This window comes from Bombina bombina, chromosome 5, assembly GCF_027579735.1.
Source record: "Bombina bombina isolate aBomBom1 chromosome 5, aBomBom1.pri, whole genome shotgun sequence".
Lineage (NCBI taxonomy): Eukaryota > Metazoa > Chordata > Amphibia > Anura > Bombinatoridae > Bombina > Bombina bombina.
In genome coordinates, this window is record NC_069503.1 from 163,150,089 (window position 1) to 163,167,519 (window position 17,431).

The 17,431-nt window shown below is 39.9% G+C and overlaps 1 protein-coding gene across 2 annotated transcripts in view; it reads right to left on the minus strand.

The window, feature by feature from the left end:
• VILL (villin like) overlaps positions 1-17,431 on the minus strand; it is a 154,181-nt gene that overhangs the window by 100,354 nt on the left and 36,396 nt on the right. For both annotated transcript variants that reach the window (XM_053713771.1, XM_053713770.1), the window contains one exon: positions 7,009-7,083. In XM_053713771.1, the coding sequence (XP_053569746.1) occupies positions 7,009-7,083 (75 nt within the window). The remainder of the gene's footprint in view (positions 1-7,008; positions 7,084-17,431) is intronic.

Consider the following 17,431-nt stretch of genomic DNA (forward strand, 5'->3'; position numbering starts at 1 on the left):
AAAAGGCGATTCATAACTGTAAGGCTGAAAGCTCCGAAACTCTTTGAGCCGAAGAAATAGCCACCAGAAACAAAACCTTCCAAGATAACATCTTAATATCCAAAGAATGCATAGGTTCAAACGGAGCCTGTTGAAGGACTCTAAGAACCAAATTAAGACTCCAAGGTGGAGTAGTAGACTTAAACACAGGCCGAATTCTAACCAAGGCTTGACAAAAAGAATGAACATCTGGCACATCCGCCTGGCGCTTGTGCAATAATATAGATAAAGCAGAAATTTGACCCTTCAGGGTACTAGCAGATAATCCTTTCTCCAAACCCTCCTGGAGAAAAGACAAAATCCTAGGAATCCTAACTCTACTCCACGAGTAGCCTTTGGATTCACACCAATACAAATATTTATGCCAAATCTTATAATAAATCTTCCTAGTCACAGGCTTACGAGCCTGAATCATATTCTCAGAAAAACCACGCTTAGAAAGAATCAATTGTTCAATCTCCAAGCAGTCAGCTTCAGAGAAACAAAGATTTGGATGAAGGAAGAGACCCTTCAGAAGAAGGTCCTTCCTTAATAGAAGACGCCAAGGTGGAAGAGAAGACATCTCCACCAGATCTGCAAACCAGATTCTGCAAGGCCATGCTGGAGCAATGAGAATCACTGATGCCTTCTCTTGTTTGACCCGAGCAATGACCCGAGGAAGAAGGGCAAACGGAGGGAACACATATGCCAGACTGATGAAAAAAGTCTGTCTGCTCAGAAAATCCGCTTCCTAATTGTCCACCCCTGGAATGTGGATAGCAGACAGACAACAGTTGTGAATCTCCGCCCACTGAAAAATCTTGGCTACCTCTGTCATGGCCAAGAAACTCTGAGTTCCTCCCTGATCATTGATGTAAGCCACTGACGTTATGTTGTCCGACTGAAACCTGATAAACTGGGATGAAGCTTGCCGAGGCCAGGCTAGAAGAGCATTGAAAATTGCTTTCAGTTCCAAAACATTTATTGGAAGAACCGACTCCTCCTGAGTCCATAGACCCTGAGCTCTTAATGAAACCCAGACAGCACCCCAGCCCAGCAAACTGGCATCTGTAGTTACAATCACCCAGGCAGGTCTGCGAAAGCAAGTTATGTTGTCCGACTGAAACCTGATAAACTGGGTTGAAGCTTGCTGAGGCCAGGCTAGAAGAGCATTGAAAATTGCTCTCAGTTCCAAAACATTTATTGGAAGAACCAACTCCTCCCGAGTCCATAGACCCTGAGCTCTTAATGAACCCCAGACAGCACCCCAGCCCAGCAAACTGGCATCTGTAGTTACAATCACCCAGGCAGGTCTGCGAAAGCAAGTTCCCTGAGAGAGAAGATCCTGAGACAACCACCATGGAAGAGAATCTCTGGACATCTGATCTAGAACAATCTTTGGAGATAGATCTGCATAATCACCGTTCCACTGCCCGAGCCAACATAACTGCAGAGGTCTGAGATTGAACCAAGCAAACGGAATGATGTTCATGACTGAAACCATCAGACCAATAACCTTCATGCACTGAGCCACTGACGGCCGAGGAAGGGACTGAAGAGCAAGACACGTATGGAAAAATCTTTGACTTTCTTGCTTCTGTCAGAAAAAAATTCATCTCTAGAGAATCTATAATGGTCCCACAAAATACCACTCTTGTAGCCGGAATTAAGGAACTTTTTCCTTAATTTACCTTCTAACCATGGGAGCACAGAAAAGACAACAACAACTCTGTGTGGGAGTTTGCTAGTTGAAAAGATGGAGCCTGAACTAGAATGTCTTCCAGATAAGGAGCCACTGCAACACCCTTCAATCAAAGCACCGCCAACAATGCTCCCAAGACCTTTGAAAAAAGTCTGGGAGCTGTTGCCAGACCAAAAGGAAGATCTACAAACTGCCTGAGGAAACAGTCTGAGACTGAGAAACGCGTCGCAATTTAATATTATTTTATTAAAGTGATTTTAACTTTTACTATAAACACTTGCTGCCTATGAACTGGTTTTTATCTGAGGATATCACTGACCTAAAGACCACTGAGAGGACTATTGCATGCTGTATGCCACGAGCTAAGTCTGTTGGGTGACTGAATTAATCCCAGCTTGTCTCTATAGCATCATTGGGGATGCTTCACCAAATGTGAGTTCAAAATCTTATACTACTATCTGGTGTGAAATCACTCTAGTCATACAATACTAGGCCATATAGGCTTTTTTGTGTTTTCTATTTTACACAGACCCTGAACAACTCGAGAGGCCGGTCTGCTGGGTGACTGTTATAGATCCCAGACTGTGTCATTTGCACCAATTGAGGTGCTCCAATACATGTGAGTTCAACTATATAGTAAAATCTACATAAATTTGGAAACTACAATATTGGGCCATGTGGCGCATCTGTCTCTGTTTGATATTTTAGATTACAAACTGAAAATGTTTGTCTAGAAATGCAAATCTGAGGAACCTGTGATAATCCCTGTGAATTGGAATATGCAGATATGCATCCTTTAAATCCACTGTGGTCATGAACTGACCTTCCTGAACCAAAGGAAGAATGGAATGAATAGTTTCCATCTTGAAAGACGGAACCCTGAGAAACTTGTTTACACTCTTGAGATCTAAAATAGGTCTGAAAGTTCCCTCCTTTTTGGGAACGACGAAGAGATTGGAATAAAAACCCAGACCCTGTTCCTGAACCGGAACTATCATTCCCATGTTGGAAAGATTCTGAACACAACATAAGAACACCTCTCCTTTTATCTGTTTTACAGATAACCTGGAGAGAAGAAACCTGCCTCTTTCCTCTGGGAGGAAAATTCTTGAACTCCAGTTTGTAACCCTGGGACACGATATATACTACCCAGGTATCTTGAACATCTCGAACCCAAGCTTGAGCAAAGATAGAGAAAGTCTGCCCCCCACAAGATCCATTCCCAGATCAGGGGCAGACCCTTCATGCTGATTTTGAGAAAGCAACAGACTTCCTGGACTGCTTCCCCTTAATCCAAGACTGATTTGACTTCCAAGATGGCTTGGACTGTTCCTGCTTGAAAGAAGAAGAGGAAGATTTACCAGAAAAGTTATGAAAGGAATGAAAATTACTCTGCCGACCCTTTATTTCTTTTATCCTTAGGAAGAGAATGTCCCTTCCCTCCCGTAATATCAGAAATAATATCAGCCAAACCTGGCCCAAACAAGGTCTTACCCTTGTAAGGAATAGACAAAAGCTTAGACTTAGAGGACACATCCACAGACCAGGATTTTAACCATAAAGCTCTGCAAGCTAAAATGACAAAACCAGAAATTTTAGCTCCCAACTTGATAACCTGTAGAGAAGCATCTGCAATAAAGGAATTAGCCAACTTCAAAGCCATGATTCTATCTTGAATTTCTTCAAGAGGAGTATCTTGCTGAATAGAATCAGACAATGCATCAAACCAAATGCCCGCCGCACTAGTAACCGCAGCAATACATGCATCCGGTTGCCATTGATACCCCTGCTGAACATAATTTTTTTTAAGCAAAGCTTCCAACTTCTTATCCATAGGATCTTTAAAGGAACAGCTTTCCTCAATAGGAACAGTGGTCCTCTTGGTCAGAGTGGAAACTGCTCCCTCCACCTTAGGAACCATCTGACAAGATTCCTTAATAGAATCAGCAATAGGAAACATCTTCCTAAAAAATGGAGAAGGGGAAAAAGGAATCCCAGACTTCTCCCATTCTCGTGCAATAATATCTGAAACACGATCTGGTATAGGAAAAACTTCCACGAGGAAGGGACATAAAAAAACTTATTGTTTACTAGATTTCTTAGGGTTAATCATGACCGATGCCTCAGAGTCATCCAAGGTAGCCAAAACCTCCTTGAGTAACAAACGGAGGTGCTCTAGCTTAAACCTAAAGGAAACAACCTCATCAAAAAAATGCAAGATAACAAGACAATGCAATAGCACTTAGTCTGAACTTCAAATTAGTAGTAGATTTTTTTTCTGACAATTTTAAAAGTTAGTTTTTTTTCACTACCCCTGTACCATATGGCAGCTATCAGCCAATCACAAATGCATACAAGTACCATGTGACAGCCATCAGCCATTCACAAATGCATGCACACTTATTCTTGCACATGCTCAGTAGGAGCTGGTGACTCAAAACGTTTAAATATAAAAAGACTGTGCACATTTAGTTAATGGAAGTAAATTGGAAAGTTGTTTAAAATGGCATTCTCTATCTAAATAACGAAAGTTTAATTTTGATTGAGTGTCCCTTTAAATTTAAACAGAGCAGTAGCCCCACAAAAAAACAACAGAAAATGATCCAGACCCCCATACAGCTGCACCAGAGAGAACGCTAAACCACCTCTGGGGAGATATGCAACAGAGCTGCAACATCCAGGAACAACAGGAAACAGCTAAAATGGCACCAAAAACATCCTTGCTATCTCAGATAAGCCCGCCTCACTTGGTATGAGAGGGGCTTCCTACCTCACATGGACCTGTGGAAAAAAGAAAAGGCTGAGTAAACTTACTCAAACTTTTAACCAAGGGCAGCATGAAATTACGTGGGAGGCCCAGTGGGGATTATACCCCACAAGTTCCCAAATGCTTAAAAGCCACCACTTGCTCTACTGAAGAGACTGACATGGACTACGGCTAAACCCCAAAGAAAACCAGAGCAAACTTGCTCTGCTTAAAAAATAAACTCTTGATTGAAGAATTAGACACCTAACTTTACCTCTCCTTGCAACTGATACAAGCATAGAGAATGACTGGGGATTGTGGTATTTAACAGCTTTTGCTGTGGTGCTCTTTGCCTCCTCCTGCTGGTCAGGAGTGATATTCCCAACAGTAATTAAGATGATCCATGTCATTAGAAAGAAAAGTGCTTTTATTTCTTTACTGCACAATGGGGCCTCTCTAATCTATATTATAACCCCCAAAAGCCGTATGAGCACCTATTTCACACATGGCTCCTCTTGATGACAATTTAGTAAGGAGATCACAGTAACAACAGTGGTCATTGGGCTATTTTCAAAATTATTTACTAAAATCTATGCAAAAATTTTATTTTTTTGGGGTTTTTTTTTTAAGTTTTTACTGCAGCTCTCTCATCTGTCATAAATAATAAATGTAATAATGGTATATTCTGAATATGTTTGGCCTGCTGAAAAAAACAATATATAATTTGTGTGGGTCACTCACTGAAATTTTACTTAAAATAGGGTTTAAATGTAGGTAGCCAAAACAGCTCAAAATTGGATCAGCGCTTGGGTGTAAAAAAGGCTTAGCAGCAAAAGGGTTAAGACACTATCACACTTCATCTTAGTTTCAAAAGGCAAAAACAAACAGTTTAGGAGTTCTGAATCTGTCTAAAGCTTTCTACATATATTATTGTTACAAACATTGCTACACACACAGCTGTCATATAATGCTCAAGATATGTGCACACTCCTGAGCCTACCTCCGTATATTCTAATGTAATGGAGCTAATTTTCAATAAAGGATTCCACAGAGAAAGAGGTAAAATTATAGGTCTTTGTAAGTGAGTATCAATTTGAAGTTTTCACAAAAAAGCAATGTAGCTTAGAATTCTTATAAAGATAAAAACTGTACCATGTTCTCATGTTGCACCTCATTTTAAATGTATTTTTTAGATCTAAGATAAGGTTAATGCTATTGTTAATGCTATGATTAGGCCTTTGGTTAGGGTTAGATTAATAGTAAGGGTTAAGGTTATGGGTAGGGCTAATATTAGATGTAAGGTAAGGTTAATGCTATTGTTAGACCTACGGTTAGGGATAGGGTTAAAGCAAGGGCTAAGATTAGAGTTAGAAGTAATGATAGTGTTAGGGCTAATGTTGGGCTAAGATTGGGTTAAGATCCAGGTTAGGACTAATATCAGTGCTAGTACTCAATTTATGTCCCATGTTAAGGTAGGGCTCAGGTTAGTGTTAGAGCTAAAGTTGGGTTACAATTCAGATTAGGACTAATATAAGGGCTAGTATTTAATTTATGTCCCAGGTTAAGTTAGGGTTCAGGTTAGAGTTAGGGCTAATGTTAGGGTTAAGCTTAGAATTAGGCCTAAGGTTGGTAAAAATTCCAGCCATCCCTCATTCTGCAGGATTGTCACGAATTGGGAGGTATGGCCCACTTTTGTTCTCTGCCCGTTGGTGTCCTGGTTTTAAAAGGGACTAAGCAAGCCACATCTATCCACAGCCACACCCCTCCAACAGCCTGTCCAGACACGCCCATTAATTACTCTTAACTACTGTCCCTCTGCATGTTACTCCGCCCCTAACTTGTGTGGCTCCACCCATAATATCCCAGTGGGCCAATGGCCACAAACTCTTTAACCCATTACATCCCGGTTATCATCCGGCAAATGTGAAGTGTAGGTTGGAGTTAGCTGTAGAGTTTGCATTACAAGTGACCATAGTGAACCGCAAAACAAAATCCAAAATTGAAATTAACTCAACCACTGCAGCAAGGAAACTTAAATTCAACATATTTCTGCAAATCTGAGTGTGCAGTAACTATTTATTTGCTGATCACTTTGTAGAGCTATTTCTTTGCTGAATTTAACCAATTAAAATCCTCCTGTCATTATCTAGTAACGGAACATTTGGCAGAAATTAAAGCCTCCAAAATATTTTTTACCCATCTAACAGTCTTTCTTGTTCTATTAATATTTCCATACATGTCCTTACAGAATGCTTCTTCTTGTTAATAAATATTCTTAGGTTTTTAATTTTAAGATAAGAGATTTTCAATAATATTCAAGTCTCTATTTTAAAGGAATACTTTAAATAATTAAGGTATTACATGAAATTAGATGCGTAACCTCTAATTATGTAAACAGAAAGCATTTTATTAAAAAAGATGGTGCATTTCAAGACAAATATCCTCCCTGAAATAGATTATTATATAGATAAGTATTAATAGGAGGTGATTTAAGATTCATGCATATAATACAATGTCTAGGTGCCCCATTGTTGATACTTACATACAACAGGATGTAGCAATCACCTTCAAAGAAACTCCCATAGGCCTTTTCAGGGAGCGGGACCATTTGCATCTTCTGAAATAAAAAATAAAAACAGATTATAACTTGTAACCACATTATGGTATTATTATTATTATAAGTCATGTAGAAAAATATAGGTTCAGCTGAAATTTGTCTTCAGGATTATATAATTGTACTAGTAAATGAATAAGGCATTCTCAGGCTTATATACAATAACATTTTATGTTAGTTAAAAATTGCTGATTGTTGTTTATGTGCTGTGGATTTGCTCAGCTGTCAATCACAACATGAGCATGCAGCCTAGTATCAAAATGTCATTGCTCGTCTCCTCATCTAATTGGTTTGGCTGCACATTAACGATCCTGACATAATAGTCCTGTGCCTTATATCAGCTTGTACAGGAACTTGAAACTTCAAAATTGTGCTTTTCATTATTTGATATCCTTCAGCATGTTTACAGTGTGTGACTAAACATTGTGCTATTTAGACTGAATGTGGATCTAATATTTTAACGTCAGCTCACCCACTCATTTTACCTGACTACATAAATAAATAAGAAGTGAGCATTCTGTTTTATTGACAGCAAATACGTTGACTACCTATTTAACATGCCTGGTAGCTGTTGTCCTTATTTGAAATACTGCAAGTAAATATATTTGTGTTAGCTAATGTTTGTTTTTTATGATGATTTATTTTCAGATTACTATTTTTTACAAGGAGAGCCTAGGGCTGAGGTCTTTGTCTTCTGACTGATACACTTTATTATAGTATAAGATTATAGTTAAACCCTTTCTGGTTGATTATTTAGCTAACAGGAATGCCACTAAACCTATGGCATTAAACTACAAGCCTTTTAAAGTTAGTTCTAGTTTTTGCTTAAAAAAAAGACACCTAACCTCTTGGTTGCCTGAGACATCTTATAGTCAAGGAGTTGACGGAGATAAAACTGTATAACTATTTATATAAAAGCTTGATTGTGGAGCTAAAGACTTAAAAGGGACAGTCCACACAAAAATTGTTATTGTTTTAAAAAAGATAGATAATGCCTTTACTACCCATTCCCCAGATTTGCACAACCAACATTGTTATATTAAGATACTTTATAACATTTAAACCTCTAAATGTCTATAGACAGCTTCTTAATCACATGCTTTTGTATTTGCTTTTCACAACAGGAGACTGATAGTTCATGTGGGCCATATAGATAACAATGTGTTCACGCCTGGGAAGTTATTTAAAAGTTTGCACAACATAATGCTAAATGCAACTCATTAGATTTTATATAGTCACAGTCATGTGATCAGGGGACTGTCAGAAGGTGCTTAGATACAAGGTAATCACAGAGGTAAAATGTGTATAATTATAACTATGTTGGTTATGCAAAACTGGGTAATGGGTAATAAAGGGATTATCTATCTTTTAAAACAATAACAATTCTATGGTAGACTGTCCCTTTTAAAGGGATAGGAAATTCAAAATACAGGTACAAAAACTGCTTGGGACTGGAAAAGGTTTGGATTTTGGAATAGTTTTGATTTCAGAATATTGGTTTGCATCTGTAAAGTGAGACAGCTTGGAGAGGGGATGAGACCAAGTGTAAACAACAACATCTTATGTCACAATACAGTTTATAACCTAAAGGTAGTTTCTGTGATGATTAATACTTGTGTATACATCAGAAAGAGAATACAGTAAAGCAATAGAAAAGCTAATAGTTCTTATTTTAATAAAATCTACACTAGCGACTTACTGGAGGGGAAAATGGTCATTTGTAATCATTTTATTATTAATTCCATATTTGGGGATTTTTACCTGTAAAACATTTATGGCTCAGAACATGCAATTTTAAAACACTTTTCAATTTACTTCTATTATCAAATGTATTTTGATATCTTGGTATCCTCTTTTCAGAAGCATACCTAGGTAGGTTTAAGAGCAGTGATGTACTATTGGGAGCTGGCTGGCGATACTCACATGTCTCTTGTCTTTGGCTCATCAGATGCTCAGCTAGCTCCCAGCACACATTTTTAAACAACTTTTCAATTTACCTCTATTATCAAATGTGCTTTATTCCCTCGGGATCCTTTGTTGAAGGAGCAGCAATGCACTACTGGAAGATAGTTGAACACATTGGGTGAGCCAATGAAAAGAGGCATACATGTGTAGCCACCAATCCACAGTTGGCTCACAGTAGTGCATTGCTGCTCCTGAGCCTACCTATTCATGCTTTTAAACAAAGGATATCAAGAGAATAAAGCATATAAGGTAATAGAAGTAAACTGGAAAGCTATTAAAAGCTAGGGGTCTCAACTGAGACAGGGACATACCTACAGGGGTCTTATGGGTCTCGACTGAGACATGGACATACCTACAGGGGTCTTATGGGTCTCGACTGAGACATGGACATACCTACAGGGGTCTTATGGGTCTCGACTGAGACATGGACATACCTACAGGGGTCTTATGAGTCTCAGCTGAGACAGGGACATACCTACAGGGGTCTTATGGGTCTCAGCTGAGACAGGGACATACCTACAGGGGTCTTATGGGTCTCAGCTGAGACAGGGACATACCTACAGGGGTCTTATGGGTCTCAGCTGAGACAGGGACATACCTACAGGGGTCTTATGGGTCTCAGCTGAGACAGGGACATACCTACAGGGGTCTTATGGGTCTCAGCTGAGACAGAGACATACCTACAGGGATCTTATGGGTCTCGACTGAGACATGGACATACCTACAGGGGTCTTAGGGGTCTCGACTGAGACATGGACATACCTACAGGGGTCTTATGGGTCTCGGCTGAGACATGGACATACCTACAGGGGTCTTATGGGTCTCGGCTGAGACATGGACATACCTACAGGGGTCTTATGGGTCTCGGCTGAGACATGGACATACCTACAGGGGTCTTAGGGGTCTCAGCTGAGACAGAGACATACCTACAGGGGTCTTATGGGTCTCAGCTGAGACATACCTACAGGGGTCTTAGGGGTCTCAGCTGAGACAGGGACATACCTACAGGGGTCTTATGGGTCTACCTACAGGGGTCTTATGGGTCTCAGCTGGGACAGGGACATACCTACAGGGGTCTTATGGGTCTCAGCTGAGACAGAGACATACCTACAGGGATCTTATGGGTCTCGACTGAGACATGGACATACCTACAGGGGTCTTAGGGGTCTCGACTGAGACATGGACATACCTACAGGGGTCTTATGGGTCTCGGCTGAGACATGGACATACCTACAGGTGTCTTATGGGTCTCGGCTGAGACATGGACATACCTACAGGGGTCTTATGGGTCTCAGCTGAGACATGGACATACCTACAGGGGTCTTAGGGGTCTCAGCTGAGACATGGACATACCTACAGGGGTCTTAGTGGTCTCGACTGAGACATGGACATACCTACAGGGGTCTTATGGGTCTCGGCTGAGACATGGACATACCTACAGGGGTCTTATGGGTCTCGGCTGAGACATGGACATACCTACAGGGGTCTTAGGGGTCTCAGCTGAGACAGAGACATACCTACAGGGGTCTTAGGGGTCTCAGCTGAGACAGGGACATACCTACAGGGGTCTTATGGGTCTCGGCTGAGACATGGACATACCTACAGGGGTCTTATGGGTCTCGGCTGAGACATGGACATACCTACAGGGGTCTTAGGGGTCTCAGCTGAGACAGAGACATACCTACAGGGGTCTTAGGGGTCTCAGCTGAGACAGGGACATACCTACAGGGGTCTTAACTGAGACAGGGACATACCTACAGGGGCCTTAGGGGTCTCAGCTGAGACAGAGACATACCTACAGGGTCTTAGGGGTCTCAGCTGAGACAGGGACATACCTACAGGGGCCTTAGGGGTCTCAGCTGAGACAGAGACATACCTACAGGCATCTTAGGGGCACTTAGCTGAGTTGGGAGCTGGCTTTCTAGGGGATCCGCTCCTATAGAGTTCAAAGACTTTGAGAAATATGGTATCTGCTGATTGTATAATATAGTATGTTCTGTGATACAATATCACTAAAGAGTTAGTGGTGCTGTTGAATAGGGGTGACTGTCAAAGACTTTCTATAGGACCTTTTGAGGTCTAGTTACAATGCTCTTCTCAAGTTCTGGTAGCCTTCCTATGTGGTTTCGAACATTGAATTCTATGGAGCAGTGATAAAACATAATTTATGTAAGAACTTACCTGATAAATTCATTTCTTTCATATTAGCAAGAGTCCATGAGCTAGTGACGTATGGGATAAACATTCCTACCAGGAGGGGCAAAGTTTCCCAAACCTCAAAATGCCTACAAATACACCCCTCACCACACCCACAAATCAGTTTAATGAATAGCCAAGAAGTGGGGTGATAAGAAAAAAGTGCGAAAGCATAAAAAAAAATAAGGAATTGTAATAATTGTGCTTTATACAAAAAAAATCATAACCACCACAAAAAGGGTGGGCCTCATGGACTCTTGCTAATATGAAAGAAATGAATTTATCAGGTAAGTTCTTACATAAATTATGTTTTCTTTCATGTAATTATCAAGAGTCCATGAGCTAGTGACGTATGGGATAATGAATACCCAAGATGTGGATCTTCCACGCAAGAGTCACTAGAGAGGGAGGGATAAAATAAAGACAGCCAATTCCGCTGAAAAATAATCCACACCCAAAACAAAGTTAAAATCTTATAATGAAAAAAACTGAAATTATAAGCAGAAGAATCAAACTGAAACAGCTGCCCGAAGTACTTTTCTACCAAAAACTGCTTCAGAAGAAGAAAACACATCAAAATGGTAGAATTTAGTAAAAGTATGCAAAGAAGACCAAGTTGCTGCTTTGCAAATCTGATCAACCGAAGCTTCATTCTTAAATGCCCAGGAAGTAGAAACTGACCTAGTCGATTGAGCTGTAATCCTTTGAGGCGGAGATCTACCCGACTCAACATAAGCATAATGAATCAAAGACTTTAACCAAGATGCCAAGGAAATGGCAGAAGCCTTCTGACCTTTCCTAGAACCAGAAAAAATAACAAATAGACTAGAAGTCTTTCTGAAATCTTTAGTAGCTTCAACATAATATTTCAAAGCTCTAACTACATCCAAAGAATGCAACGATCTTTCCTTAGAATTCTTAGGATTAGGACACAATGAAGGAACCACAATTTCTCTACTAATGTTGTTAGAACTCACAACCTTAGGAAAAAATTTAAATGAAGTTCGCAACACCGCCTTATCCTGATGAAAAATCAGAAAAGGAGACTCACAAGAAAGAGCAGATAATTCAGAAACTCTTCTAGCAGAAGAGATGGCCAAAAGAAACAAAAAACTTTCCAAGAAAGTAATTTAATATCCAGCGAATGCATAGGTTCAAACGGAGGAGCTTGAAGAGCCCCCAGAACCAAATTCAAACTCCAAGGAGGAGAAATTGACTTAATAACAGGTTTTATACGAACCAAAGCCTGTACAAAACAATGAATATCAGGAAGACTAGCAATCTTTCTGTGAAAGAGAACAGAAAGAGCAGAGATTTGTCCCTTCAAGGAACTTGCAGACAAACCTTTATCCAAACCATCCTGAAGAAACTGTAAAATTCTAGGAATTCTAAAAGAATGCCAAGAAAAATGATGAGAAGAACACCAAGAAATGTAAGTCTACCAGATTCGATAATATATCTTTCTAGATACAGATTTACGAGCCTGTAACATAGTATTAATTACGGAGTCAGAGAAACCTCTATGACTGAGAATCAAGCGTTCAATCTCCATACCTTCAAATTTAAGGATTTGAGATCCTGATGGAAAAAAGGACCTTGCGATAGAAGGTCTGGTCTTAACGGAAGAGTCCACGGTTGGCAAGCAGCCATCCGGACAAGATCCGCATACCAAAACCTGTGAGGCCATGCTGGAGCCACCAGCAGAACAAACGAACGTTCCTTTAGAATCTTGGAAATCACTCTTGGAAGAAGAACTAGAGGCGGAAAGATATAGGCAGGATGATACTTCCAAGGAAGTGACAATGCATCCACTGCTTCCGCCTGAGGATCCCTGGATCTGGACAGATACCTGGGAAGCTTCTTGTTTAGATGAGAAGCCATCAGATCTATTTCTGGAAGTCCCCACATTTGAACAATCTGAAGAAATACCTCTGGGTGAAAAGACCATTCGCCCGGATGTAACGTTTGGCGACTGAGATAATCCGCTTCCCAATTGTCTATACCTGGGATATGAACCGCAGATATTAGACAGGAGCTGGATTCCGCCCATACCAGTATTTGAGATACTTCTTTCATAGCCAGAGGACTGTGAGTCCCTCCTTGATGATTGACATATGCCACCGTTGTGACATTGTCCATCTGAAAACAAATGAACGACTCTCTCTTTAGAAGAGGCCACGACTGAAGAGCTCTGAAAATTGCACGGAGTTCCAAAATGTTGATTGGAAATCTCGCCTCCTGAGATTCCCAAACCCCTTGTTCTGTCAGAGACCCCCCAAACAGCTCCCCAACCTGTCAGACTTGCATCTGTTGAGATCACAGTCCAGGTCGGAAGAACAAAAGAAGCCCCCTGAACTAAACGATGGTGGTCTGTCTACCACGTCATTGAGTGTCATACAATCGGTTTTAAAGATATTAATTGAGATATCTTTGTATAATCCCTGCACCACTGGTTCAGCATACAGAGCTGAAGAGGTCGCATGTGAAAACGAGCAAAGGGGATCGCGTCCGAGGCAGCAGTCATAAGACCTAGAATTTCCATGCATAAGGCTATCGAAGGGAATGATTGAGACTGAAGGTTTCGACAAGCTGAAACCAATTTCAGACATCTCTTGTCCGTCAGAGACAGAGTCATGGACACTGAATCTATCTGGAAACTTAAAAAGGTTACCCTTGTCTGAGGAATCAACGAACTCTTTGGTAAATTGATCCTCCAACCATGTTCTTGAAGAAACGATACAAGTCGATTCGTATGAGATTCTGCTAAATGTGAAGACTGAGCAAGTACCAAGATATCGTCCAAATAAGGAAATACCACAATACCCTGTTCTCTGAATACAGATAGAAGGGCACCGAGAACCTTTGTAAAAATCCTTGGAGCTGTTGCTAGGCCAAACGGCAGAGCCACAAACTGGTAATGCTTGTCTAGGAAAGAGAATCTCAGAAACCGATAGTGATCTGGATGAATCGGAATATGCATCTTGTAAATCTATTGTGGACATATAATGCTCTTGCTGAACAAAAGGCAGAATAGTCCTTATAGTTATCATTTTGAATGTTGGTATCCTTACATAACGATTCAATATTTTTAAATCCAGAACTGGCCTGAAGGAATTCTCCTTCTTTGGTACAATGAAGAGATTTGAGTAAAACCCCATCCCCTGTTCCAGAACCGGAACTGGCATAATTACTCCAGCCAACTCTAGATCTGAAACACATTTCAGAAATGCTTGAGCCTTCACTGGATTTATTGAGACACGGGAAAGAAAAAATCTTTTTGCAGGAGGCCTTATCTTGAAGCCTATTCTGTACCCTTGTGAAACAATGTTCTGGATCCAAAGATTGTGAATCGAATTGATCCAAATTTCTTTGAAAAATCGTAATCTGCCCCCTACCAGCTGGGCTGGAATGAGGGCCGCACCTTCATGTGGACTTGGGAGCTGGCTTTGGCTTTCTAAAAGGCTTGGATTTATTCCAGACTGGAGATGGTTTCCAAACTGATACCGCTCCTGTAGGGGAAGGATCAGGCTTTTGTTCCTTATTGTGACGAAAGGAACGAAAACAATTTGCAGACCTAAATTTACCTTTAGATTTTTTATCCTGTGGTAAAAAAGTTCCTTTCCCCCCAGTAACAGTTGAAATAATAGAATCCAACTGTGAACCAAACAATTTATTACCCTGGAAAGAAAGGGAAAGCAAAGTTGACTTAGAAGACATATCAGCATTCCAAGTTTTAAGCCATAAAGCTCTTCTAGCTAAAATAGCTAAAGACATATACCTGACATCAACCCTAATGATATCAAAGATGGCATCACAAATAAAGTTATTAGCATGTTGAAGAAGATTAACAATGCTATGAGTATTATGATCTGTTACTTGTTGTGCTAAAGCCTCCAACCAGAAAGTTGAAGCTGCAGCAACATCCGCCAAAGATATAGCAGGCCTAAGAAGATTACCTGAACATAAGTAAGCTTTTCTTAGAAAGGATTCAATTTTCCTATCTAAAGGATCCTTAAAGGAAGTACTATCTGCCGTAGGAATAGTAGTACGTTTAGCAAGAGTAGAGATAGCCCCATCAACCTTAGGGATTTTGTCCCAAAACTCTAATCTGTCAGATGGCACAGGATATAATTGCTTAAACCGTTTAGAAGGAGTAAATGAATTACCCAAATTATTCCATTCCCTAGAAATTACTTCAGAAATAGCATCAGGGACGGGAAAAACCTCTGGAATAACTACAGGAGGTTTAAAAACCGTATTCAAACGTTTAGATTTAGTATCAAGAGGACCAGATTCCTCTATTTCTAATGCAATTAAGACTTCTTTAAGCAAAGAACGAATAAATTCAATTTTAAATAAATATGAAGATTTATCAGTATCAACCTTTGAAACAGAATCCTCTGAACCAGAGGAATCATTATCAGAATCAGAATGATGATGTTCATTTAAAAATTCATCTGAAAAAAGAGAAGTTTTAAAAGACCTTTTACGTTTACTAGAAGGAGGAATAACAGACATAGCCTTCTTAATGGATTTAGAAACAAAATCTCTTATGTTAACAGGAACACCCTGAATATTAGATGTTGATGGAACAGCAACAGGTAATGGAACATTACTAAAGGAAATATTATCTGCATTAACAAGTTTGTCATGACATTCATTACAAACAACAGCCGGAGAAACAGATACCACAAGTTTACAACAAATACACTTAACTTTAGTATATCCAGCATCAGGCAGCAATTTTCCAGAAGTATCTTCTGATTCAGGGTCTATCTGAGACATCTTGCAATATGTAATAGAAAAAACAACATATAAAGCAAAATGATCAAATTCCTTAAAAGACAGTTTCAGGAATGGGAAAAAATGCCAATGAACAAGCTTCTAGCAACCAGAAGCAAATAAACAATGAGACTTAAATAATGTGGAGACAATAATGATGCCCATATTTTTTAGCGCCAAAAAAGACGCCCACATTATTTGGCGCCTAAATGCTTTAAGCGCAAAAAATGACGCCACATCCGGTAACGCCGACATTTTTGGTGCAAAAACGTCAAAAAAAATGACGCAACTTCCGGCGACAAGTATGACGCCGGAAATGACAAAGAAAATGTTTGCGCCAAAAAAGTCTGCGCCAAGAATGACGCAATAAAATGAAGCATTTTCAGCCCCCGCGAGCCTAACAGCCCACAGGAGAAAGTCAAATTTTAAGGTAAGAAAAAATTGATTATTCAAATGCATTATCCCAAATAATGAAACTGACTGTCTGAAATAAGGAATATTGAACATCCTGAGTCAAGGCAAATAAATGTTTGAATACATATATTTAGAACTTTATAAACAAAGTGCCCAACCATAGCTTAGAGTGTCACAGAAAATAAGACTTACTTACCCCAGGACACTCATCTACATGTTTGTAGAAAGCCAAACCAGTACTGAAACGAAAATCAGCAGAGGTAATGGTATATATAAGAGTATATCGTCGATCTGAAAAGGGAGGTAAGAGATGAATCTCTACGACCGATAACAGAGAACCTATTAAATAGACCCCGTAGAAGGAGATCATTGAATTCAAATAGGCAATACTCTCCTCACATCCCTCTGACATTCACTGCACGCTGAGAGGAAAACCGGGCTCCAACTTGCTGCGGAGCGCATATCAACGTAGAATCTAGCACAAACTTACTTCACCACCTCCATAGGAGGCAAAGTTTGTAAAACTGATTTGTGGGTGTGGTGAGGGGTGTATTTATAGGCATTTTGAGGTTTGGGAAACTTTGCCCCTCCTGGTAGGAATGTATATCCCATACGTCACTAGCTCATGGACTCTTGCTAATTACATGAAAGAAAAGTGGTTGGTACTAGCGATGAATGAATAATATCCCCTCCACGTGGAGTTTAATACAGCCATGATAAAATTGTCATGACTTTGTATATGGGGTTATATATTTCTTATAATTTAAATGATTAATAATGATATAATAATAACTTCTAATGCCAGATTTTTATTTAGGGTTTTGGATTGTGGGTGCTTTTTGGGGAGAAATCTAGAGAAACCTTGCATCTTGACAACTAGAGAGGTCAGTTTAACAAACCCAAAGTGCTGAAGAAGAAAAAACAAACAAACAAAGTGTTGATACAATGTTGACATAAAAGTTACTGAGGACCAGATCTGGCTAATCATGTTTAC